The 25,447-nt window shown below is 51.7% G+C and overlaps 1 protein-coding gene across 10 annotated transcripts in view; it reads right to left on the reverse strand.

Moving 5' to 3' along the window:
- The window catches only part of P4HA2 (prolyl 4-hydroxylase subunit alpha 2), a 38,543-nt gene extending 14,414 nt beyond the window's left edge, over positions 1 to 24,129 (reverse strand). For 5 of the 10 annotated variants that reach the window (XM_057539705.1, XM_057539703.1, XM_057539704.1 and 2 more), the window contains exons 1-11: positions 24,010 to 24,129; positions 23,336 to 23,465; positions 14,733 to 14,832; positions 14,026 to 14,122; positions 13,591 to 13,742; positions 10,685 to 10,822; positions 6,964 to 7,203; positions 5,483 to 5,676; positions 4,523 to 4,699; positions 610 to 680; positions 274 to 373 (exon numbers count right to left, since the gene is read on the reverse strand). In XM_057539705.1, the coding sequence (XP_057395688.1) occupies positions 274 to 373; positions 610 to 680; positions 4,523 to 4,699; positions 5,483 to 5,676; positions 6,964 to 7,203; positions 10,685 to 10,822; positions 13,591 to 13,742; positions 14,026 to 14,122; positions 14,733 to 14,814 (1,251 nt within the window). In that variant the 5' untranslated portion in view covers positions 14,815 to 14,832; positions 23,336 to 23,465; positions 24,010 to 24,129. The other 5 variants (XM_057539700.1, XM_057539699.1, XM_057539701.1 and 2 more) reach the window with 5 other exon arrangements.
- Positions 24,130 to 25,447: the final 1,318 nt, after the last annotated feature.

Consider the following 25,447-nt stretch of genomic DNA (forward strand, 5'->3'; position numbering starts at 1 on the left):
GCCTGCCATGCCCACCAATGATCCCTAGCTCCTAGTATGATACCTGGGCACCCAGAAGACGTTCAGTTGACATTTGTTGAATGCTAATTGTTGAATGTCAGTGGGCATACTTAATTCTGGCTTCCCAACACGAGGTCACTCCATACTCACAGCATCCTGCGGTCCTACACTTTATTGGGCAAGCCTCCCTATGCCTGGCCCTGAGCACCCTGGAAGACCATCTAGCTAGAAATACTCCCTTCCCAACTCCAGGGTCCCAGGAACAAGCCATACCTGCAACAATTCTGCAGTCTTTACTGTTAGGCCTGTGATGTGCTGCATCCGAAGATTCACCCGAGCCACAACAGGGTCGTCATCCTCCTCCAGCCAGGAGCTAAGCCAAAACAAGAGGGAGAGAAAGGAAGGTGGGGAAGGCAGGTTTAGATGAGGTTCTGCACTCTCTCCCCAGCATCAGGGCCAGCACTAACAGGCAGCACAGGGTGAGTGCTCCATGTAGGGGAGGCGCCAGCAGGGAGGACAAGCCAAGCCACCCTCCCTTCAATAGGAACTGGGAGGCCCAGGAGTTGGGGCGTGAGCAGCCACCCCGCCACCACCATCACCTTTGCTAACCTTTTGGAAACTCTGTAGCTGGCAACAGTGAGAACACCTGTCTTGGGATCACGAACAGTGGCTCGTGCAAGCTGGAAGGCAGGAAGAAAGGGCAGACTTATCATTCTTTGCCTTGAGTATTTTCTTGAAGAGACTGGGACCTGATCTGCCAATCAGGCCAGTGCAGGAAGGAGCTCTGCAGTCAGTGGCTCTAGCCAAGGCCCCATGATCCTGCAAGCCAGGCCAGGGCAGTGGTCTGGGGCCTCCAAATTCCTGCTCTATCAGACCCTGGCCACTACCCTGCTTGGCTGCTGCCTGCCCCTGCTCCCTCCCAGGTCCATGCTGTCTGCAGAATTATGCCTATGGAGTCTGCTTTGTCCATCTGCCCATCTGCCTGGACAGCCCCTTTCTCACCAGGCCCACCCACCACACCTTCCTGCACTTGGCTGCTCCTACCACATTCAGACTGTGCTGCCATCCCTGAGCCTCAATCTTGCATGTGCCTCTCAACGTGGTCAACTACACTGTCCTTCTGAACCTCAGCAGCCTTCTCTGCCCAGAAACCTACCCAAACACTGTCCTACTGCACCAGCCCACGCTGGCCGCCCACTGCTGCAAGGAACAAAAAGAGAAGGCACAGTTTTCACTCCCTTGGGAGGCCTGCAAGGTCAGATGATAGAATAGGAAAGGAATCTACAAGGTGCAATAAGTAAACTGCTGCCTGGAAGCCACCTCCACATACTCGCTCATACACACATACACACACACACACACCACCTCACCTACCTCGTATCCCCCCAGTCTCCACACACTGGTGCAGTGATACTCCCAGGAAGGACCTGCTGCCTGGAGCCAGCCCCCAGTGCTTCGGCTGTGGACTGTCCTAATAATGAGTGCTTACTATGTGCCTGGCACTGCTAGGTGACCAAGACATGGCCCCTGCCCTCATACAACTCAGTCAAGTGGGGGAGGCAGAAAACTAGCTGGGTAATCACAGCACAACATGGTAGGTGCTGGGAGAGGGGAAGCTCAATGTCTGTGGGAGCTCAGTCTACAGGGTCAAGAATGGTTTCCTACAGGGGGGACCACCTAGCTGAGATTTGAAGGGTAAGTAGGAGTTAGCCAGGTGGGAGAACATTACAGGAACAGGGAAAGAACAGTGATGCAGAGGCCCAGAGGTGAAAATGGATGTGGCACTATGACTGGGGGTTAGAACTGAGAGCAAAGAGACGAGAATAGGCTGAGGAGCTAAGTGGGGGTTGGGCTGGATGCAACCTATGACCACTGAGAAGCAGGCAAGGCTTTATGCAGGGGAGTGACACCACAATCTGAATGTAAGAAGGATCACTGTGGAGACATCATGGAGGGTTGGCTAAGGAGGCGTCAAAGCAGGAAGAAGGAGGCCAGTGAGGATGTAAGGGAGAGGTCAGGGCAAGAGGTGGCAGAAGGGATGGAGGGGGTGGATGGACTAGAACACTGGCCAGGAGGTGAGATCAACCAACCTGGACACGAGTTGCTGCAGCACATTCTGGTAAGATGGCACTGCACCCAGAGCAGAGAGCTTCCCTGAGATCATATCTACGGTCCTTTCCTGATGACAACTGCAGCTGCAGCTAGACCCCATCCAAACATGTGAGCCGCAGCACTGGCCTGACACCCACAGGGAGGCTCTGGGCAGCTGGGGCTCTGCTCCCAGGGATAGACAGGGCTATTTTGAAAGCAGACCAGAGACCCGCAGGCAGCTGCCAGGCGTTCCCCACAGGCCACGTTAAGCTCATGCGCCCTACTTCAAAGCCAGCATAGCATCTGTCCCTCACAGGCTCCGGAAAGGAGAGGTCAGCTTGTAATAGCCAACATGTCTGGCTCTTCACACGGCTTCTGTTCAAAGACAAATTTTCCCAACATGCTCCTCCCTGCCCACACTGCCCAGCCACACCCATGTGCACACATGCACCCAACATGAACACACACACACACACACACAGATGTTTTAGTGCTTTGGTCGGAGAGACAAGGGAGAACTCTCTCAGGAGGTTATGGCACAACAGTGCCTCTCTCACCTGACAGCCAAGAAAGCAGTTTTCTTTCCTGGAGGAATCTGGAGCTGGTCCAGGGAATGGAAGCGGGGGGGCGGGGGGGGGGGGTCTCTGGTCCCCATTCTCCACACACACTGGCTAGACCCTCCCTCAGCGACATCAATGACACTAAGAACTGACTCTGAGCCGTAGATGTCCTAGTATCTCAAGCCAAGGTTGTTCCAAGATACAGTCCAGGGCCTAGGATAGGAACCTATCTTAGATCTCTCCAGGAGTGCTGGGCCTCCTGGCCTCTACAATTCTATTAGGAGCAGAGCAATAGAGGATCTCCAGCTAAATCCTCCCTTCTAATCACCAGTGATAGGAGAAGGATGGGGATATGGCAGAAAGTAGTTCCCTTTGAAAGATGTCAAAAAGGAGAAAATCTTTTATGAACTAGAAATAGAAGAATAATTTTATAACATGATGAATATATACAAAACCAACAACCAACTGCATACTTAGCAATGAAATACCAAAAGAATTTCCATGAAATTCAGGAACAAGACAAAGATTCCTATTGTAAAAATGCTCTAGAAGCTCTGGGCAGTTCAACAAGACAACAAAAACAAAAGAACTATAACTACTAGGATGGAGAAAACAAAATTTTTCTTATTTGCAGATGCTAATACTATCTGGACAACCCAAGATAATTAGCTAAAAACCAAATGAAGAATAAGTGAGTTCAACAAGTAGCTGTGATCTGCACACCACAACTGTTTCCTTGCAGGTAAAATGAAGATGATGACAGAGCCTGCTAAATAGACATAGCAGTTAACATATGTTAAGGACTTAGAACAGGGCCTGCCGGGACTTCCCTGGTGGTACAGTGGTTAAGAATCCACCTGCCAATGCAGGGGACACGGGTTTGAGCCCTGGTCCGGGAAGATCCCACATGCTGCAGAGCAACTAAGCCCGTATGCCACAACTACTGAGCCTGTGCTCTAGAGCCCGTGAGCCACAAATACTGAGCCCATATGCCACAACTACTGAAGCCCACACGCCTAGAGCCCATGCTCCGCAGCAAGAGAAGCCACCGCAATGAGAAGACCGTGCACCGCAACAGAGTAGCCCCCGCTCACCACAACTAGAGAAAGCCCGCACACAGCAACGAAGACCCAACGCAGCCAAAACTAAAATAAAATAAATAAATTCATCAAAAAAACAAAACCAGGGCCTGCCACACTTCACAACTCAGTAAACATTAGCTACTACTATGAAATATATTTTTACAATCAATAGTTTAGTACATAATAGTAAACTAATTTAATAATGTAACCAGTAAAAACATAATGATGAAAGAAACAGTTTTTTGTGAAGTTACAATAACAACAACAAAAAAAACACTGCCTAGGAATAAATTTATAAATTTAACAAGAAAAGTGCAGGGCTTAGGTGAAGAAAAATTTTAAAGATATGAATAAATAGAGAGACCCAGAGTGCTCTTAGATGAGAAGACTCAATACTGTAGAGATGTTCATGCTCCTTCAAGTCAATCACTTCTTTGCAATCCTAATCAGGAAACCCACAGGACCCAGCCTGGCAGCGCCCCAAGGCATAACTTCCTAAAAACTAGCCCAAAGACCAGCCCCCAACACGGTGAGGTGACACTTCTCACTGTGGGCTTGCCCTGCTTCCAGTGTGCCCTTCTATCACAGCCCTTGTCTGTCCACATTGGTTCCCTCAATTTTCTTCCCCCACTGGACTATGAACCCTCAAGGTCAAATTGAGTCTGTAGTACCTTAGTACCCGACAGTGGACTCATGCAAGACATAAGCAAAGGCCAGCCGGGTAAGCAACTAAACTGCCCCATGGTACCAGGAGTGAGTGGCCCAAGAAGGAACTGCAGAGTCACCTACTTTGGGTTTTGCAATTTCCTTGATCCTCTCGATTTCCTCGTCAGACATGACATCGTAGTACCTGACGATGTGTGGACTGTCCCACTCATCCTCCTCTTTGAAAGGGGCGATGAGCAGCTGTGGTGTCCCGTTGCCATGGTGGTACCTACAGAAAAGCCTCTTCTGCCTTCGGGGTGTCTGGGGAGCACAGAGCAACAAGCCCTGAACTGAGTGAGTCCTAACCCTCAGTCCCAGGCTAGCTGGCTGCAGACACTGGCCTCACACCCCATGTCCAGCAGCCGCTCCCTCCCGCCTCACCAGAGAAGAAAACAAAAGCCCCTCAGTTTGACTGGCATGAAACGATACCCCACAAATCATGCAATGTTTCTTCTCTCCCAAGAATACCTCATGTTGACAAGTCCTGTGGCAGGGTGTAATCCCTGGCCCCTCTCACAGAGATGTGAGTAGGTCAGGAGGGCTAGGGCTGGGGAGAAGTCTTTCTAGACAGAGGAGCCAGTGGGAGCCAAGCAGACATGGGCATGGAGAAGACCGAGAGACTGTCTCACACCTGAGCCTCCTTGAGGAAGCACTGGGGTCCCAGGGCTCTCAAAGGCCAGTGATACTCCATACCAAGCTCTAGCAACTGCCTTGTCTTTGCTAGAGATCATGACTTCCGTGGGGGCCCAAGGCACATCCACACTCATGGCTTTCTTCAGAATAGTGAGTCAAGTAGAAGTTGGCCTGTTGGGGTGGGGAGGGGAGCTCAGTAATAACTTAGAGGATTGAAACTCTGCCTGGGGCCTCAGGGAAGACAAGTCTCCTGTCCTATACCTCAGAGCACACCCACATGTCAGCCTCAGCAGATGCTACCAAGAATTGAGAAAACGACCTACAGACAGAGGAACATCTTCCTCAGATCTGCCTGTCCAGAGCCAAAGTCTAGGTCCACAGCCTGGGCCCTGACCCATCCACATATCTCACCAGTTTGACACCCTCCCCACGACAGAGGCTCTCGTAGATATCCCTCTCGGGCAGGTAGTCCACAGGCCTCTCATATATGCCTTCCTGGGGTGCTAGCTCAGCTTCTGTGTGATTCAATAACATCTTTTCTCTTTCTTCCTCCAACAACCGTTCAAAGTAGCGCAGATTCCCTCCAGCTCGTTCATGGCTCGGGTCTAGAAAAAGCAAAGAACAAGAAGGAAAAGGAAACCACAAACATCTGTTAGGTCATTTAGAGAAATTATTCTGTAAGTGGTTTTCTCTCCCAGCAGCTCACTCGCACGCAGCATTCTGCCTTCCACAGCACCTAAGCAGGGTTCGCTGGTCGTAGAGGAAAGGCCAACAGAGGTTCTCCCTACTCTGGTCAGAGATGAGCAAGGAGCAACAAGAGCGGGGCGCGGGGAATGCTTAGCCACCGACGAGGCTCTCCTCCGGAACTCCCTGGAAGTCCCAAGGACACAGGTCCAGAGAAGCAGGCCAGAGTTCTGCCTCCTCCTCCCCACGTGGCTGTGTGCTAGTTACAGCCGTCCCCTGGAGTACATCCACTACTGGTGACCACACCACTTGCTGGCCACAGCTAGAAGGCAGGCTGAAACACCGGTGGCAAGAAGGGCCACATGACACTCCCACAGCTTTGTCCTGTGGGCCTCACAACAAGAAGGAGAAAGCTTGGCAGGATTACTGTGCTACCCCTCAGATGAGGAAACTGTGGCCCAAAGATGTTAGAGATTAAGGTTAGGTTATTCAGAAGAGGAATCCAGGTGTCCTGACTCCCTGTACAAGGCTCTTACTAACACAACAGAGTCCAAAAAGCTCTCGTCCCACATCCGTCTTACAGACATTCACACTAGCTGGCCTCAGACCCAAGGCCCATGAAAAGGAGCAGCAAAAGGAAGTCTTTGCTGGTCTGTGAAATCTCAGACTATGATATCCCATATATTAGTAACAGGTGGAACAAATGGGTTCTTAAGACACAGTGCTTTTGATCCCCTTCAGTCTAACACCACAGGACAACTGAAATTGCCAAAGCCATGGCAAGTCCACCAGTTAGACCTCAGGCCTCTAACAGGTCAGGTCACTGTCACTGCAGCAATCCTGAAATACAGCTTGCCTCTCGAGCTACTCCTGATGCAGTATAGGCTCCACCCTACATAGCGGCAGATGCACTGCAGCACTGGATTCCTATTTGGAAATGGAATAGGAATCCATGTGTAGGGCCACGGGTGCCATAGGCCTGAGTGTATCCATCAGTGATTGGGCAAGGGCTAAGGCCAGAACTTCAGTGGGTAAAGAGCTAGCTGGCAGCTGGACTGGGCCTGAAAGCAGCAAAGCATTAGTCAGTGGCTAGGCGGCAGGTCAGACTGGCTCAGTCCCTGGAGAGCAGCCAGGTAGTGGCCAGCAGGGTGACCAGTTCCCCTGCTACCTCCCCCTCTGCATCTGACCTTCCCCTAGAACCTCCTTACCAAGGGAGAGCAGTCGGCGGGTGAGCTCCAGGGCACGGTGCAGGTCACCCAACTGGAAGACGGCATAGCTCAGATAGTCCAGCACCTGGGCCTTGGATGTGGTGGCCTCCTCCCCTGCATCGAGCTGCTTCAGCACCTGTTCCATCCACAGCACTGTGTGGTAATAGTCTCCTTCATTGTAGGCCGAGCGGCCCATCCCAAAGCAGTCGTCCACACTCAGCACTGCTTGGTACTTGGTTCCTGCAGCAGGAGAGGCAAATAGTCGGGTTCAAACAGCCTCTGGGTTAGGGAGAAAGATTCCCCCATTGAGGGAGCCTGGGTCCCTGGGTGGGGGGCATCATCCCAGCAGAGCCCCACCAGGATTTCAGACCACACACCTCCAAGGGCCATTAGTACGGAAAGCACAGCCACGCTGGCCCTGCCTCGGGCTGGGGTGCACAGCCTATCTCCTAACCTCAGACTCCCCAAGTGCAAAGGGTCCTTTGTTATGGAAGAGCCGAGGAAGCCCAAGAAATAGTGTTCAGGAGAGTATAAAGGTCCTGTGAGCCACACGGCAGATGTCTATGAGGCAGCTGGCCATTTGAGACTGAAAGTCAGAAAAATAAGTTAAATATAAAAAAACAGAACTTAGGTGGCAGGTAAAGCCATGGATGAAGATAATCGCTTCCAGAAATAGTGTCAGGAAAGAGTAGAGAAGGTGGCTGAGGCCAGGGCCCCAGAGACCACCTATACAGAAAGGACAGAGTGAATAACACTGAGAAAGAAACAGAAGGAGCAGGAGTGATGTGCCAGATGCCAAGGGAGACCAAGAGATAAGACTGCAGTGCCAGCTTTGACCACTAGGTGGTGGGGCCCTTGATGAAGATCAATTCAGCAGGTCCTGTGACCACAGGTCATCTGCTGTTGGCTCAGCGCTGGAAAGTGACCATGAAGAGAGTTTCAAGTCAAAAAGGAGATGTGGTGTGTAAGCTATGGGGAGATGCAGGGTTTAGGCTGTGACCCTCCCTGGAAAGCAAGGGAGTTTCCCTACAACCCCGTTAAGAGCAGCCTAGGCATGGCTGACACGGAAGAGTTGCCTCAGAGCAGGCTCTTGCTGCCTGATGTCCAAGACGTCCAGGATGAAACCCCTGCTGCAATGTGTTGGCTGCTTCAGAGACCAAGGGTTGCTCACCATGATGGCTCAGAAACAGACAATGTGGGAAAGGAAAATGGGGAGAGTAAACACAAGACAGAGTTAGTAGGCAGACCACAGATTGGGGTGGGGAGGTCCTTGAGTCCCTGTTCACTCTGCACGTACCTCCACGGATCTCTGGCTCTGTAGGCCGAGAAACTGAACACTGATGGAGGCAGTATAACACAGCTGAGTGAGCTGGACAAAACAGGGTCTGTGTGGGCCTAACTATGGCAGCCCACAACTGTGTGACTATGGACAAGTTACGTAGCCTCTCTGATTCTTAGTCCCTTATCTCTAAATAGAGATAATACCATCAGTTTTAGAGGACTTGCGCCAAGAATTCAACAAGATGACATATGAAAATGTCTCCTATAATTCCCCAGAGTGGTAATAATCAGTAGCTATTATCAGCATGTCTCACAGATACCAAGAAGGTCAAGAATGGCTCCCAGACACTCAGCATCCTTCCCAGAAGCCAACTTGAAAGTCTGCTCCCTAGAGAGTGCTCCCTGGAGAATGCCAGCAGAGCTGAGGGCTGAAGGGCAATCACACGTGATGAAACCCAGCTGAAGGGGGTAAAGGTATTCCTGCAGCGGTTGTGGGATGAACAAAGAAGCTGAGCAGTGGCAAAGCTTAGTACAACAGACAAGGAAGCCAAGGAGATGGTGCCACGCAGGACCACAAAGACCACACATTAAGAGGAATTTGGTTTAGCCCTAAAAGTTAAACATTGTGATCAGGAACTCGTGTAAAAAGATATGTGCTTAAGACCACGTGGAAGGTGATTTTAAGGAGTGAGCTGGAGGTATACAATAAGTTAAAATAATATTTCAATAATCCAGTTGAGAAAGAAGTGACCATGAGGCTGGAGTCAGGGCCTCCAAGTACAAAAGACACTGTAGGGAGGTAGAATCCAGAGCAGCCAGTGGATGGAGAGCTTTTTGCTGACGTAAGGAGGAAGGACAGTAGACGGTTCAAAAAGGGATGAGGATTTCAGTTTGGGACATGTGAATTTTAAGGAACCCATGGAACATCCAAGTAGAGATGTCCCACAGCCATTTGCCTGCACTGGTTGAAAGCTCAGGAGACAAGCCTTGACAGGGAACACAGATCTGGATGTCATCCATGTACAGGTGATACCTCAAGTGATGGAAATGGCTGGGCTCACTTGGAGAAGGTGCTTAGGGAGACACCAGGTAGGGATGGCATCCTGGGGGAACAACTCCTGTCCACCCCTCATTTCCCCTCCAGGATATGCATGGGTCTGTTAACTGAATGTAAAAGGTCAATGCCTGGCTCTCTCCTCCCACTAACCATTCTCACAGCTACAGGGTGAAGAGAGCCTGCAGGTGCCCCAAGCCACCTTCTCTCTCTGGCCTCAAGGCCTGGCTTGGTCCAAAACCTGACTGAGTGAGGATTAAGGAGAAGTCTACACTCCTTCCTGCTGGCTCACTGGACTCTTCAGTACCAAGGCTCCAGGCCCTGACCAGCCAACAACACAGTGCATCCCTCCCCCTCACTGTGATTCCCTCTGCTGTGCCTCCTACAGGGTCCCCACGGGTGAGGTGGCATCCAAGTTCTAATGGAGTCTAACTGAATCCCTGGGTTTATTGGCCTTTAATAGCCACCAAACCCCAACACGTCTTCTTATAAACATACTGAGGCAGACGACTGAATTGAAAAGGGGCCTATAAAAAAATGAGAGAGAGAGAGGAGCCAAAAGAGAAACAGCCAAGACCAGTGTCCCAGAATTCAAAGGAGGGGAGACTATCAGGAAGAATGGGGCAATCAATGTGCCAAATGCTGCTGAAAAGCTAAAGAACATTCTGCCTGAAACCTGTCTACTGGCTTTACCAGCCAAGTGGCCACTGGTGACCTTGCAGGGGCAGGCTTGGCCAATGGGGGGGAAAGACGCCAGACTTCGTGTGTTCAGGAGGACACAGGAACCAAGGAAGTAGAGAAAGAGTGTGGATGACTCTCCAGCTGCCTAGCCAGGAGGGAGAAGAGATCAGTCAGCAGCAGAGACTCAAAAGGGCCTTGGATCCTGAGGGAGGGGTTTGTAAGATGAGCAAGAACAGAGCATGTGTGTGAGCTCAGGGGGAAGAGTCCAGAGAGGTGGACACAGAATGAACAGGGACAGAGACTGTAACTGAGGGCACACAGGACATGGGGCAATGAGTCCAGAGATCAGTCTTAGGCAAGAAGAAATCGGAGGGTGGGGAATAGAAGTGGGTGTGGATGCAGACCTGAGTGGTGCCCTGGGGACACGGACCAAGGAGGTCCTGAGCAGCAACCTCGGCATTCTCTGAGCTGAGAGAGGACAGGCCTGGGCTAATACTGGAGGGAGGTGGTGGGGCAGGGGCTGAGGGGAGACAGCTGTCATGGGAATAGAGGACTGACACCAACTGGAAACCCAAGAAAGAACTACAGCCAGAGGTCGTGGTGAGCCTGAGCATAGAGACCATGAGTCAGCAGTGGCTTCATCCTTGTCCATACACCACAGCAGACACACATGCTGGACAGGCTTTGTCTGGAGTGGTGAGTTACCTGGAAGCTCCCCTTTGGAAATTGTGTCTGGGTCCAGTTTGTATGTGTCCTGAAGTCTCATCAAGGCCTTGGCGGCTCCCGTTTCATCTTCATCAGTGGGAAAGAACTGTCGCTGCACTGACAGGTTGGCAATAAAGCCTTCCAAAGGAGAGAGTGAGAACAAAAGGTTACCCTGATCCAGGGACAGAATTCCACCTGGAACCAGACAGGCACCCACCGGAGGGTCTCTGGCTAGTGCAATCTCCCTGCCCCTTCCCTCAAAGGCTGTTTCCCCTTCCTCCAGGAAACCCTCCTTGATGGTTCCAGTCCAGGGAGACCTCCCCTTTCTTACTCCTCACTGTACCAACTGCCTGTGCTGCTCATTTGGAAATGAAGAGAAAGGCCCCCTCACACTAATTAACACGTGGGAATCTGAGAGTCTTGGCGTGGAGATAGAAGGAAAAGAGGACAGCGAGGGTAACTGACAGGGACACAGGAAAGGACTCAGGGAGGACGTGCTGACCACTCAGTGGAAAACAAATCACATGGAAAACCTTGATCTAGGATTATTAGCCTGGCCAGGTAATCACAGACTCCTAGCCTACATCTCAGGTTGAAGAGCCCAAGGGACAGAAGTGGTCAACTCAGAGAGCCCAGCTGGCCACTCATTACTGACCACTGGCCCTTATCATCCAGAAAGGTGATGATGACAGTCCTGGAGGTGTTTGGTGCTGTCCCCACGCCAAGATTAGGGACTGGAGAATCATCTGACCAAGGCCAGTATTGAGGTGGGGCTGCACAAGCCCGGCATGGTTCCCCTGAGAGACCACACTGGGCCTTGCTCTGCTTACTAGGGCACTCCTACCACTCAGACCCACAATGAGCTCAGGGCATGAGTTCCCCAATTGTGGTGCTCAAGACCACAGCCTGGAGCCTGGGAGAGCCCCTGAGCACAGAAGCACCCAAGGAAGCTGTTTGGGGACTCCAAGCCCTAGTTGTAAAGCAAGATATACACCTCTTGCAATCTCAGGACTCCAGGTGGAGGCCAGGCCCTCCCATGCTGATTCAGGGGCTTCAGTTGTGCTCATAAGCTGAGAATTAGAAGGGGAAGTCCAAGGCCATTTCTTCTCTGGCCTCTTCCCCAGAGCAGCAGGACCCATAGCCACCTACTCTCACGACCTCAGGCTCAAACACCCACTTCTAGCCCTGCCTGGGGACCCAGGGACCAAGATGCTGCAACCCTGTCTTCCTCATGGCTGCATGGTCAGGGACTCTATGAGTTTACAATCCAGGGGGAAAAAATGCTTCCAGAAAAAACCACATTGTTAGCATGTCTCCCTGCCTCCCCCTCTCCCCATTTCAGGGGAAAGAACTCTGAAAGAAAGAGGTGAAAACAACGTATTGCTGACTGGGGCTGTCCTGTCTCCCTCCGGGTAATTATAAGGTTTTCCAGAGGAACCAGATGTTGATGGTGGGGGATGGGTATGAAGAACAAGACTTGAGAACAGAAGATCATATGGGCAGGCTTATTCTCCCGCACTGCAGGCAGGACAGCCAGTTCTGAGCTACAGGCTCAGGCTGGGAGGCAGGGTCTGGGAAAGGCAGCCGTGGCTTCTGGAGGCAGTGAGCTCACTGGGCACAGCTCCGCCCAGCTGAGCTCACCAATCCCTGCCCAGAGGCCACCCTGCTCCCAGCCAAGCCCAGCCCAGTCTGGCCATTAAGGGCTAAAACGCCTCAGCCCGAGAGATGACAACGGGTCTGAAGTTAATCAGCACTTCCAACTCAGGGAGAAGAGACAGTGAGTCCAGCGGGGCTGGGCTCAAGGCTGGAATCAGAAGGGCCCACCTCCAGGCCTGCCCCACCATCTCCTGCTAAGAGGAAAATATTAGAGCATAGAAAGTACTACCATAGTAAAAGACTAAGCACAGTTAAAGCTTTAAATAAGTTCATACTCTAACCTGCAAATCCCACTTATAGGAATTTATCATAAGAAAATAATCAGAGATGGGCATAAAGATATGTGTAAGATTGCTGATAATCTGGAAACAATTCCACATCCACTGACTTGACCAGTTTTACACTACACCAGTATGACATATTACTGTCCAGCCATTAAAACCATGTTGCAGAAGAACATTTAAAGGACATATAGAGAAGCTGAAAAATTCAGGAAAACAGTATATGCTTATGTCACAAATCTGCCAACAGATAATGTTTTCTTTCTAAAAGATATGAATGGGAATAAATTTAGATGAGGCCCGTGCTCCCCAGCTTGCACTGGTCCCACCTCTTAGCCCACTTATCTTACTTTTGTTAATTCATTTGGTCCCTCAAAGCAAATAAGTTTGCATTCCACGATATATACGTATGATTCCATTTTTTAAAATGTATATACATGTGTAAAAAGACTAGAATTTTAACAGTGATTATCACTAGGCAATTGGGTTAAGAACTGTAATTTTCTTATATGATTGTTTTTGTGTTTTCCAATGTTTCTATAAATATGTATTACTAAAGCGTAATTAGAAAAAAGTCACTACCAAAAAAAAAAAGGGACCCAAAAACACTAGGAAAAGGCAAGAACTGATTTTTTTTTTTTTTTTTTTTTTTGACCACGCAGCACAGCATGCAGGATCTTAGTTCCCAACCAGGGATCAAACCCATGCCCCCTGCAGTGGAAGCTTACAGTCCTAACCACTGGACCACTAGGGAATCCCCAAGAACTGATTATTATAACATATTAAAAGCAAGGACAGACAACTGCCAGGTCCCCACAGAGATGAGAGCCACCGGACTGGCAGGCTGCATGTTCACACACTGCACGTGCACACCAACACCCCGACCCAGGACAGGCTCAGACCCACACTCCCCAGGTGCCAGCACACAGACATACTGGCTCACCCAACCACCTGCTCACTGTCCCTCACCTGCAGCTGAGTTCTGCAGGACAAGGTCCTCCAGCGCAGGCCAGTCTGTGTTTAGCCGCTTCACCAGTTTATAGGCATTCACAGGGTGGGACAGGTAGCCTTCAGGGTCAGCAGCTGACTTGCTGGTCAGGGCTTCCATTTTGTTGGCCCAGCTGTGGAACCAGAGAAAAAGGAAGGTTAACACACGGATCTTGACCTACGGTAATTTTCCTGGTGAGATTCAGGGGGTCTCTATTTAAAAAGGAAAAAGCAGTGAGTCCTTAGCCCACATACTTAGCTACTCTGGGGGACTGGCATGAAGTAACCTCCAGGCCAGCCCCACATTGCCCCCTCACGGGCTTCCTCTTATGGGCACCCAGGATGGGTTCCGGTGCTGGGGGGTGGGGGAGGAGGGCTGGCTCAGGGTGGGGGGTAGGGATTTAGGACATTAGACACCTCTTAATCTTGGAGAGCTTGGCTTCCTCCACCAAGATGTACTCCTTCAGGGACAGCACTAGGTCCTTCTCTGCATAAATCAGGTCTGTCATGTGCCCTGCAAGGGAGAGAAAAAAGGGCCAGTAAGAAATGGATGAGGGACATCCAGCTCCCGAACCTGGGGCACAAAACATCAGCTCAGAGGCAAGCCCCCTGGGCTAAGGGCATATCAACTCTCTTGGGATCATGGGGCCCTAGAGTTAAACGAGACCTAGACACTCGTATGGTTCTGGCCCCTAGCTTCAGGAAGAGAGAGGCAGAGCGTCCAACGGAATGTTAAGTGCACTGAGGACACCTTAAGGAAGAAACCCCAAATCTCATTCTCCCACTGCCACCCAGTTGGGTCATGTTACTGGGACATAGACATCCTGGGGGCTTCTCTGCTCAGAACTACTCTCTAGTCCAGGAGAAAGTTGGTCAGAAATGCCAGGCAGCCCAGGAGCAGCCTCCACTACCCAGGGTGGAGGCTCAGCTGAGACAGCTGGCTCCCAGGAAGGACATCCAGGTCATCAGGGCTCAGAGGGGGAAACAGCAGCTCTCCCCAGATCTGGTCAAAACCAGTGGATGAGGCCATCCCACCCTGAATGAGAACAGGCCTCAGGCAGTGACATCCCCTGGCACATGAGTCAAGGATTGCTCAGGTAGACAATAGTCCTGTTGGCACATACCAATAGAAGTAAAGAATTCAGCCTGCACACAGCCCAGGACACCAAACCAGGCCACCAGCAACATGGATACCCAGAGTTTCATGGTCACAGAGGGCAGTGTCTGCAAGGCATTCAGTGATAGTAGTCATTAGATCAACAATGGTAACATATATACACACATTCAAACATGCCAAAATCCTGACCTAACACACAGAAGCCAGGGAAGATATTCAGGACCACCAGTGGAAAGATGCCAGGGTATAGAACCAGAGATGTATGCTTAATTCTGTCCCCTGCTCCGGGAGGCCAAGTGCCCTTGGGAGAGACTCTGCCTCTCGACTTCTGGTAACCACTGACAACACGGGAAGGCTGAATGGAGGCAGGGGCCGTGGACAACAGTCACCTCTGGGTCTAATAGTCTGTCAGTTCAAGATTCTGGCCCAGACCTCTTCTCTGTTTCTGTCTTTCCTTCCAACACAGGTGCGAGGACAGTGCCAGGTGCTGAGGACCCAGATGTAACACACAGTCCCTGCCCACAAGAAAATTGAAAGTATAGGAGAGACAATGACAGAAAGAGAACTTGACTCAATATGCCCCAGGGGACCCACACCCAAAATAAGGTGTACAGCAGATGGTGAGCCAGAAGAGAAATCAAACTGCTCCCTGCTGGTCTGCACCTGGCCACAGTTAGAGCAGACTGGGCAGACGCTGCTCTTCCTGTAGTGAGCTCCTTGGAAGACACTGTCCTCATGGAGAATCACCATTCTCAAATATTTACTAAAGACCCACATATGCCAGGCACTGAGCTAGGCACTCGGGATACAAAAATGAATCAGCCACACAGGGGCAAAACCTTAGGCCAGGCTGGGTTGCTGACATGAGTAAGAGGCCAGCTGCTGTCTTCTCATCAGCCTAGAAATAGCCAGACCCAGCTCTGAAGGCAGCAGGCACACCATGGGGCAAGCCCCACTGGCAGTGGACCCAAGTACACAATGGAAGCTTTGGACATCGTCTCCCAGCTCAGCCATGCAGCCTGGAGCACGCTGAAGGAACAGCACCCACGTAAGCCCCAGTTCTGTCAGTCCCTCCTCTTCCTGCTCTACTTCAGCCAAGCCCCACTGGAAATTTACTGAGCGAAAACAAGGAATATAAAGGAAATACAAATGCTTTCTCTCCAAAATGTAAGCCTTATCTGACAGAATTCTAAGTCTGAGCTGACTAACGCCAGATCAGCAGTTTTTTGCCTGCGATGATTAGATGCACAGTTACACCCACCATTCCTCACCTCACCCTTTCAGAAGAAATTCCAATCCACTGTGGTTCCAGATTAGGCTCAGAGAAGCCCAACCACGACCCCCACCCTCAAACGGGTTCCTATATGAGGAAGAGGAGAGAATGAGTGTCCCCATTTGTTCATCCCCTGCCAAATATCTGCAGAGCTGATATCATGCCCATCAATACCCTAGGTGTCAGGGGCCCAGAGATACACAGAACAAGATCCTTCAGCCCACAACCTACTGCAGGGTAGGGAGTATGGGCTAAGGGATCCATTATAAAGTTAGGGCAGCAGATGAAAGCAAGTCACCGAGAAGAGGTGAGACGGCCCAGCCTAGCCCCAAGGTAAAGCCCAGATCCCCTTTTTGCCAGCCACAAATCTGCTCCCAGGCCTCAGCATACCACATCTCCACCCCGGGATTCCAGAAGGCCTCTATTCTTGCTTACGTAAGACCCATTCACAGGGTTAGGGTCTGCTCCTTGTACTTCAAGAGGCTTCATCTGCTCAGGAGAACACCTTCTGTATGTGTGTAGGGAGGGAACAGTAAAAACCCAGAGCCAGGAGGCTGTACCTGTGGACAATGAATCAGCCAACTACCCAACAGGCTGGGGTGATGGGAGAGCAGTGCCCAGGCAGGAGACCAGACCAAACACAGTTGGAAGTTGGGGGGCACCAGCGTTTGTCCCCTGTTCCATCAGCAGTTGCAGTGGCATGCCCATTCAGAGATCAGGTAACAAATTTAAGGGAGGGAGAAGCCTCTCTGTTCCTTTCAAGTCACCCTGGTGATACTGCCCATGGTTCATGCCTTACAGCACTCAGGAAAAAGCAGCCAAGTTCCTTCATTACATGAATACCAGCTGTCATTTCTGTGGAATGTGCTATCTGGCTTAGACGGAGCCTATCGACGAATCCCAGCCTGGAGGCAGAGCCCAAAGAATCACAGATGGGATTCTGGGTTGACCAAGAGCCTACGAAGTCCTGCTCTGATGGAGGAGGGGGATGACAACCCTGCTGGTCCAGAGAGCTAGGCGCTCCCACGCAGCCCCCAGACCGCCACAATCAACACTGCCACCCCAGGCAAAGGGACACTAGAGTCCCAGCCCATTTCCCCTGATCCTGAGCCCCCGAACCCTAATTTGTATTAGGTGTACAAAAGGCCATCTAATCAGGGTCAGGCTGGGAGGAGGCAGTCTCCAAGAAAGACTGTGTGCCACAGTATGGGAAAAGCCAACCACCTACATGCCCCCCATCCCATCTCATACCTATACCCAGAGTTTGCTTATGACAGAATAAGTGGGAGCATGTATGCCTGCCCAGTGACCCCACCAGTGTCCAGTGCTGTCAAAAGCCCTCCAGGAAGCCTCAGAAATCCATGCTGAATAGGCCTAGAAATGGGCAACATTGAGGCCCCTTTTATGAAAATAAAGTATCACCAAGTCTGAACAGAAAACCAATACTGAGTTTTATCTGAGCTGCATCCCAAGTTTAGAGCAAAGTCTGGCCCAACAAAAACAGCAAAAAAAAAAAACCCTCACCGCAGACTTGTTCATTCCAGGAAACTGTAACAACAGAAGATGTTCCATTTCTTCCAAACAGTGGATTGTTATGGATTGTGTAAGAATGGACACTGTGTGCACATTAACATTGAGAGAAGATCAAAGCATCCTGTTAAGTGAGAAAAGCTCCCAAACAATATATACTCTATGATTTCATTTTTATAAGGAAAAATTTTTATATATGGAAATTTACATACCTGCATATATATGCAAGCGGAGAGTCATAAATCTAGTTGTATCTTGGTGAAATAATTTTATTTTTCTCTTTATGTTTACTTGTATTTCCTAATCTTTCTACAAGGAGTTCTATGAGAAATTTAAAATATATTTCATATTTAAAATGAAAAGAAAACAAAGCAGGCCCTCTCAAATGGACTCTAAAGTGGCCCAGCAGCCTGAGTTTGGACCCCCACGGGGAGGTCCTCCAAAGCCTGCCAACACCCCAGTGACAATAAAATCACCCACCAGGCGACTGGCACTATTTCTAAGCACAGGACAATTCCAAGACATACAATCACATGCCTTAGCAAGCCCGCTCTTTGGAAAGGACGTTTACAACCTGGCCAAATGACCATGAAAAGATGTTTCCAACTGCAAACCAGCAGCGTCCTTAGCTTCTCCCCTTACCTCATCAGGCAGGAACCTCTGCCAAGCTCCCAGCTGCAACCCAAATGCAACAGCTTGAGTTTTAACAATGTATTTGTCTGGCTTAGCTCTGAACAAGAGGCTGCCTGCCTTCTGTGAAGGGGCAAAATGAGCCTGAACAGGGCTCCCCGCAGCGGCCTTGCCTCCCAGTAGCGTGGCCAACTCTGAAATGGCAGAGCCAAGAGGACCTGCGTGCTCAACCCAGGAAGAGTTCAACAGAGGCTCCAGGAGGCCCTACCATCTATGTACATGGATGTCCATTTGGGCCCATAAGCTGCTCTCACTGGCACCCCAGGGAAGGATGGGAGGCACTCTACTCTCCCTACCTGATGTCATGCCTCAATCATCACCCTGATCTGAGCCACCCCTAAGTCCCTCTTGCAGCTATACTGGCCCCTACCTGCATTGGTCTCTCATCTTATGTGGCCTCCCTCCCACCTCTGCTCTACAAAATAGCCATCACAGCTTACTACAGCCCCTCGTTTGGTCTCTTTCTCCCTAAGAACCCTCCGAAGGCTCTCCACTACTCTCAGGACAAAGTCCAAATTACTTAGTCCTAAGGGCCTTTTTGACTCTGTGTGACCTGGCCCTACTGCCCTCTCCAGCCCCATCTCATGACTCCAGGTTTCATACCTTTAACTACCACATCACATGAAAAACATTCTCCTTCACTGAGAACCTAACAAAGCCTAGATGTTCATGCATACCTATCCTTATCCAGTTGTCCCTCAGTATCCACAAGGGATTGGTTCCAGGAGGCCCCACAGATACCAACATCCACAGATGCTCAAGTCCCTTATATAATAGGTGTAGTACAGTCAGCCTTCCGTATCCACAGGTTTTACATCTGCAGATATGGAGGGCTGACTGTAGTTTCTCTATCCAGTACCTGGACATGTTGACTTGTACTTCCCATGTGGGTACCATCAAAACCACAAAGTCTCCTGCTTCAGTAACCAGACAGTTAAGTAGCAGAAAAGGCCGTACAAATCAACATTCAAAAGCCAGTTGGGTTTTCAATCGGTCTTGGCAAAGACTTGGCAGTCCAGGTAAGACTACCTTATAAGGAACTACCGGAAAGAATAAAATCCACACACCACTATACTGGATGAATCTGACATACCACCTTGTACTCTCTTGGTCTCACCTGCCTCCTGGGCCGTGGGCCACTTGCTCTGCCTCAGACCCAGTGAAGGAGACTGTGCAGGCCCCAAATCTCTGACTCCTCCTGCTACTTCCAGACTCCAGCGAAGCGCCCCGCTGACCTCCCCAGGGGCTGCTGGAGGGCCCTGGGAGTGCAACTGAGGAGTGAGCATGGGGGAATTAACTCCTCCTAGGGCAACTGTGACCAATGAAGGACAGAAACAAGAGGACGTCAGCAGATAAATTCCCTCTCCAGGCCTTCACTGAGAAACTGTTCTGCAGCACGGAGCTTCTGTAGAGCTCACCCAGAGATGTCCTGCATGGCTGAGCAACTAGTGTATCTCTGTGCAGACTGGTCAGCTTGCTAAAGCACCACCTTGTATTTGCTTCGCCTCCTTCTCGACCTCACTTTTATTTTCCCTTACCCTTGCTACTCCGCAACTTACCTTCTAACAAAGCGTTAAGTACTTAAGCTCTGCTTTGGGGTCTGTTTTCTAGGCTAAGATAACCACTATTTATTTTTCCAAAAATCTTTCATTTCTACTATCTAATCCTCACCAACACCTTGTAAACTAGATAACCATCTCCATTTGAGATATAGATATATAAGATACATAACTGAGGCTGAGAGTTTCCTGCGCACCTCACATGCTACAGGAAATTACTGGCAGAGCCCAGACTCAAATCCAAAACATACTTTCTACTATATATTGCTGCCTTCAATCCTACTCAGTAACATCTGTTGTCTTATAGCACAAGGACTTCCCAGAAGGAGGAGCCACACTTTGGCCTAGCAGAACAGGCCTGCCCAGGTCAAGGACTTTATTGTGGTTCACAAAGCAGCCTCATGACGTCCGTGGCTGGATCCCACCAGAAGGCAGACAACAACATGGACCCAGAAGACAAAAACATGGTGCCTCAAGTTCAAGTGAGCAGTCACTCCTGCCCAGACATCACAGCACTCACAAATGACCAAATGGCCCAGCTCAGGGCAAGACAGTACAGTCTAGTAGGCAGGCACACCCACCCTGGGGTCAGAGAGCCCCAGAATTAAAGCTTAGCTCCACAATCACTTCCAGGCTTTGGGACCTTAGACAAGTTACAGGGTCTCTTTGAGCCTCAGTTTTCCCATCTGTTTAACAGTGAAAATATTAGAATCTGCACATCATAGGGCTGTTTTGAAGACTGAATAAGATGACAGATGTCAGTGGGCAGCCTAGCACCAGGCACAACTTATACCAGTCATGAGCACCAAGGGTACTAGAGGAACGGCAATAGACCTGAAGCAGCCAGCTTCCCAGCTGATCCCTGGAGAGAAAGACGGTCCAGTCTAGGGGACATTGAAGATGAAAACAAGACAGAAATTGAATCTCTTAACACTCCATGTCCCAGGAGTGTTAAGAGATTCAGCAGAGGGTGGAGTCAGGCGTAATGCAACATACTGACCATCAGGGAATAACTCTGGAAACTGGTCAATCACTGGCTCTAACTCTCACCAAGGAAGGAAAGTTCTCTGGCAAAAACAGGTGACTGAGGGCTTCCCTGGTGGCGCAGTGGTTGAGAATCTGCCTGCCGATACAGGGGACACGGGTTCGAGCCCTGGTCTGGGAAGATCCCACATGCCGCGGAGCAACTAGGCCCGTGAGCCACAAGTACTGAGCCTGCGCGTCTGGAGCCTGTGCTCCGCAACAAGAGAAGCCGCGACAGTGAGAGGCCCGCGCATCGCGATGAAGAGTGGCCCCCGCTTGCCGCAACTGGAGAAAGCCCTCGCTCAGAAAACGAAGACCCAACACAGCCAAAAATAAATAAATAAAAATAAATAATTTAAAAAAAAAAAAAAAAAAAAACAGGTGACTGGACCAATACTCTAGAATCTCACGTATTCCTATGTCTCTGACCTGCTCACTCTGAGTTCCTACAAGTACCAGGCCTCAGGATCGCGGCCACACCCTGGGCCCTCAGGAGTGCCGGGTACAGAGCAGGCTATGTTTCAGCAAGCACTTCGTGAAAGGTCTAGAGCAGATGGTGGTCTGTGATCAGGTCTAGAGCAGATGCTGGTCTGTGATCCTATTAGAGCTGGGGAACTCATTACCCAAACATTTAATCCTCTGCCCTGCAATGACACCACTTGAACAAACACTCTCTCCTAGGTCTCCTAGACCTAGGTCTCCTCGGTCTCTAATCCAGACTTTTCATGCTCCTCTTCTCCTTCTGAGAATAAAAACTATATCCCTCATTCCACATCTCCAGCTCAAACCCCAGAGACCACAGGAGCCACCAGCCCTCTCTGCTCAAGAACAGACTGATGTCCCATCCTGGTGCACTTCAAAAGTTCAAATTGCTAGACTCGAGCAATGTTTTCAAAGCTTAACCCTCACTCCAGCACCCTGTCTGGGCTTGCACGTGCCTGCATCACAGCATCTCCTGCCAACTTCCATCTGCATAGAATTAAACTCTTGAGAGATCCCAGGAGCCAGGGACACACCGGCCAGACCAATGCACACTACAGCCAGCGTGGCCACACACTGGCCAAGGTCTTACATCCAGTCTCAGACCCTCCCAAGGATGTGGGAGGGCAGAGTCAAAAGGGGAGGTTCTCTCAGGAAATGAGCAGACCCCAGATTCGCTCACCCCACTCATTCCTCAGGGCTGCACCCATGCGGTCTCTCCTTCTCATGAGCACTGACACTCTGAGCTCCTCCCTGGCACATGACCACCTGCCAGCGTGAAGCAGCAATCTCAGAGAGACTGTGAGCCACCCATGGGCAAGGACAGTGCCACCGCCACTGCCTCCTTTCCCTCCTCCCTCATTCCAGCCCCAGGTACACTTTAAGCAGAAGCCCAGCACACAAGAGGTACTCCAGGAATGAACAGAGATTGGCTGTGGCCAGGCTAAACCAGTGACAAAGCAGGCACTCTCCTGGGCACACCCATTTCAGAGCATTGGACAGGGTAGAAGGGCCTATCACAAGCCACAGACAATGCTCAGTCGCCACCATGTCTGCCTGCTGACCTCTCAGAGAACTAGGGTGGCCCAGTATGACAGCATCTCTGGGATGAGGCCCCCAGCCAACACACTCCAACTCTGCTACGTGGCTTCCTTGGCTGGGTCACACAGCGCGTGGGCTTGGCCGTCTACAAATGAGACCCAAGGATAAAAGGATTCAAAGCCCAAACATCTTATGAGTAGGGAGAACTAAACAGAGAGGCTGGCCCTTGAGGCCCAGAATAAAATGAGAGACTGCACCCTGGAAGCTTCAGGGGCCGTTTAAGCACAAGCCAAAGGAAACCATGGTTCATTTAACAGAGAACTAAATCATGGAACCTGCTATCCCAGATGTGATACGGGCAGCAGCTTGCAAAACCATTCTATAAATTCTTAGGTGGACAGTGGATCTCTGCAAAATCAGGGACATTTGAGAATGCCCTAAGCTACAAAGCAATGTTCCCCAACTCCTGCTCTCAGGGCCAGGATCTCTTGCAAAAGCACTGAGGTTGCTGAGCTTCAGATGGATTACATCAAGCAGCACAAGCCTTAGGTGTCACTCTACAGCAGAATACACCAGTCTCAGCCTTGGGAGGGACTCTGATGTTCTTCTACACCACCTTAAAGGTGTCAGATTAGAAAACAGAGGCCAGGGGCCTCTGCCCTGAAGAAGGAGGGTTTATGCTGATCCATGTTTATGCTGCAAGGGTTCACTGAGCATCCTCCACATACAGGGCACAATACCAGGCACTGTCCTCTCACTTGAAGCTCTTTGGACAGGGTCCATGGGCAGCTATTCCCTAAAGTGTCCCTTCCCCCATCACCTTGCTTCCACTAGAGTGCCCAGGTCTGCTTCCACTCACACACGCTGTTCCTCTGTCCGGCTTACCCTTTCTACTGCCTTCATCTGACCACTCCAGCTCATGGGTCACCTCCTCCAGGAAGCCCTCTGGCTTGAAGCATCCTGTCCTCTACCAAGTACCCACAGTCCGGTGCTCCCTCCCAGCACAGCACTCACCACACTGCCCGGGGCCTGGCCTTCCTGGTCTTCCAGTCCGCCTGCCCCACTGGGCTAGCAACTCCTTGCAGTTTCTGATACGCAGAAGGGTCCGTTTGTTGAATTAATTACTAGTTACAAGTCTCCGCGCCTGCTGAGGCAAAACCATGCAGGTTAGAAAAGGATGTCTGGAGGGGGAAAAAAGAAAAAGAAAAACAAAACTTTCTCATCCAACAGCCTGTCTTAATGCGCAGCAAGCGGGGCCAAGGCCGCAGACTCCCAGCCCTTTGGAGGCAGGATGGTGGACCTCCCTAACACTAAGCGGCCCCTCAGGGCCTGCCCGCCGCCCCTGCCACCGCCTCCAACCTCTGGCAGCCCTCGGGCCAGGCCGCCCCTTCCCGGGAGCCTGACAGGCGGGGCGGCCACGCTGACCGCCAGGTCCGGCCGCCCCGAGGGGACTGGCAGGAAGGGCGCGGCTGACCTCACCACCCTGAGCTCGGGGAGGGGACGCGGCGGCGGGACAGGAACCCACAAGGGTGTAGAAACAGAGCGGAGGGCGCGGGGCTGCGGCCCGGACGGCGCGACCCCCGCTGCCCAGCTCCCAGACCCGCGCAGGCAGAAGGCTCGAACCGGCGACCCCGGCCCGCGCTCGAGCCCCGCGGCGGACCCGGGGGCCGGGCGCGCGGGACGCTCACCCGGACACGCGCCGCTCCCGGCGTTTCCAGAACCTCCCGCGGCGGCACCCAGCCCCCTCGGCCCCTCCTCCCTCGGCGGCTCCACCTCCCGCCGTCGCCGGGCTCCGCCTGCTTGAGCTGCAGCCACGTCCCCACCTCCCGCCCCGCCCCCCGCTCCCCCGCCCGCGACCCCTGGCTCCGCGCCCAGACAGCGTCGGCCAGGGGTCACTACCACAGCCAGCGACCCCCGGGAAGGCCGAGGCCGCCCGGCCGCGCGGGAGCCGGGAGCGGGCCTGGGGCCGGCCGCCCGCGCCCTTCATGCCGCCCGCCGCTCTCCGCACGTACGCGGCGTCTCCTTGGCGCCCGCACCTGTGGGACTCGGCCCGCCCTCCTCCCCGGCCCCTGGGCGGCTGGAGAGGGGCCCACGACCCTATCCTGAAGCCGGTGCTGTCGGGGGGAGCATCCCTGGATGCTGGCCAGCTACCCTGGCCCCAGCTCATGCCCATTTCCTCGGTGGTCCTGCTGTATACACGGCTCCTACTGCCGCCTCCCCATCATCACCACCATCAGGTTACAGGGGGTGGGGTCACCCGGCCCAGGAGCTGGATTATCAGGGATGGGGACAGTGGAGAAGGACCTGAAGAAGACTGGAGACCTGGCATCCGCCCCCAAGGGCCAAGCTCCCAAAGGGATGCAGACTGTCCCCAGCTCCTGGATCCGACACTCCTCCTGGGGATGTATGTGTGGGTGAAAGGGTTGATGAGAAGGGAGCGTATCAAAGACGGGGGGAAGGGGGGCACGCTGGAGCCAACCTTCGTTTTCCCCAAGCCCTTACATACAACATGGTCCAAAAACAGTGGGCACTTCCTTCAGCCAATCCAGGCTGGGAGGGAGTGAAGGCAGGGATGCTGCAAATCTCAGCCTGGGCTAGAGGAGGCCCTGGCCGCCAAGCAGGTTCCCACGCCTGTTCTGTGAACCTTCCTGGTCATGAATGAGGGGAAACAGTGTCTGAGAATCTCATCAGAGAGCTAGGCCAGAGTGGGAGGTGCTCAGCCTCCGCCCAGTCCAGTGTGGGGATATTCCCCATGGCACACCATCCGGGCTGGCAGCCCAGGCCTGGGGAAGGCATGGGCACACAGAAGAACACACACAAGACACATGAAACACGGAATGAGCCACTGTTCCGCCCTTCCTCAGCCACCAGCGGACCTCCCCAGAGCTCAACTAAAACCAAACAGAAATCTTCCTGCCTCTGCTACATCCTGTTATGCCGCAGGAGTCTCCCTCTGTCTGCCCAGGTCCTCCCATCCTCTCCCCCTTCTCAGGAGCTTGCCCTGTGGATCACCCCTTCTCTCACTTGAATGTTAAACCTCTCCCCAAATGGATCCATTCCTTGACCTGTAAATATTTTCAGGTCTCTAGTATGGAAACAAAACCCTCATTAGACCCCACCAACTAT

This window comes from Balaenoptera acutorostrata, chromosome 2 (assembly GCF_949987535.1).
Source record: "Balaenoptera acutorostrata chromosome 2, mBalAcu1.1, whole genome shotgun sequence".
Lineage (NCBI taxonomy): Eukaryota > Metazoa > Chordata > Mammalia > Artiodactyla > Balaenopteridae > Balaenoptera > Balaenoptera acutorostrata.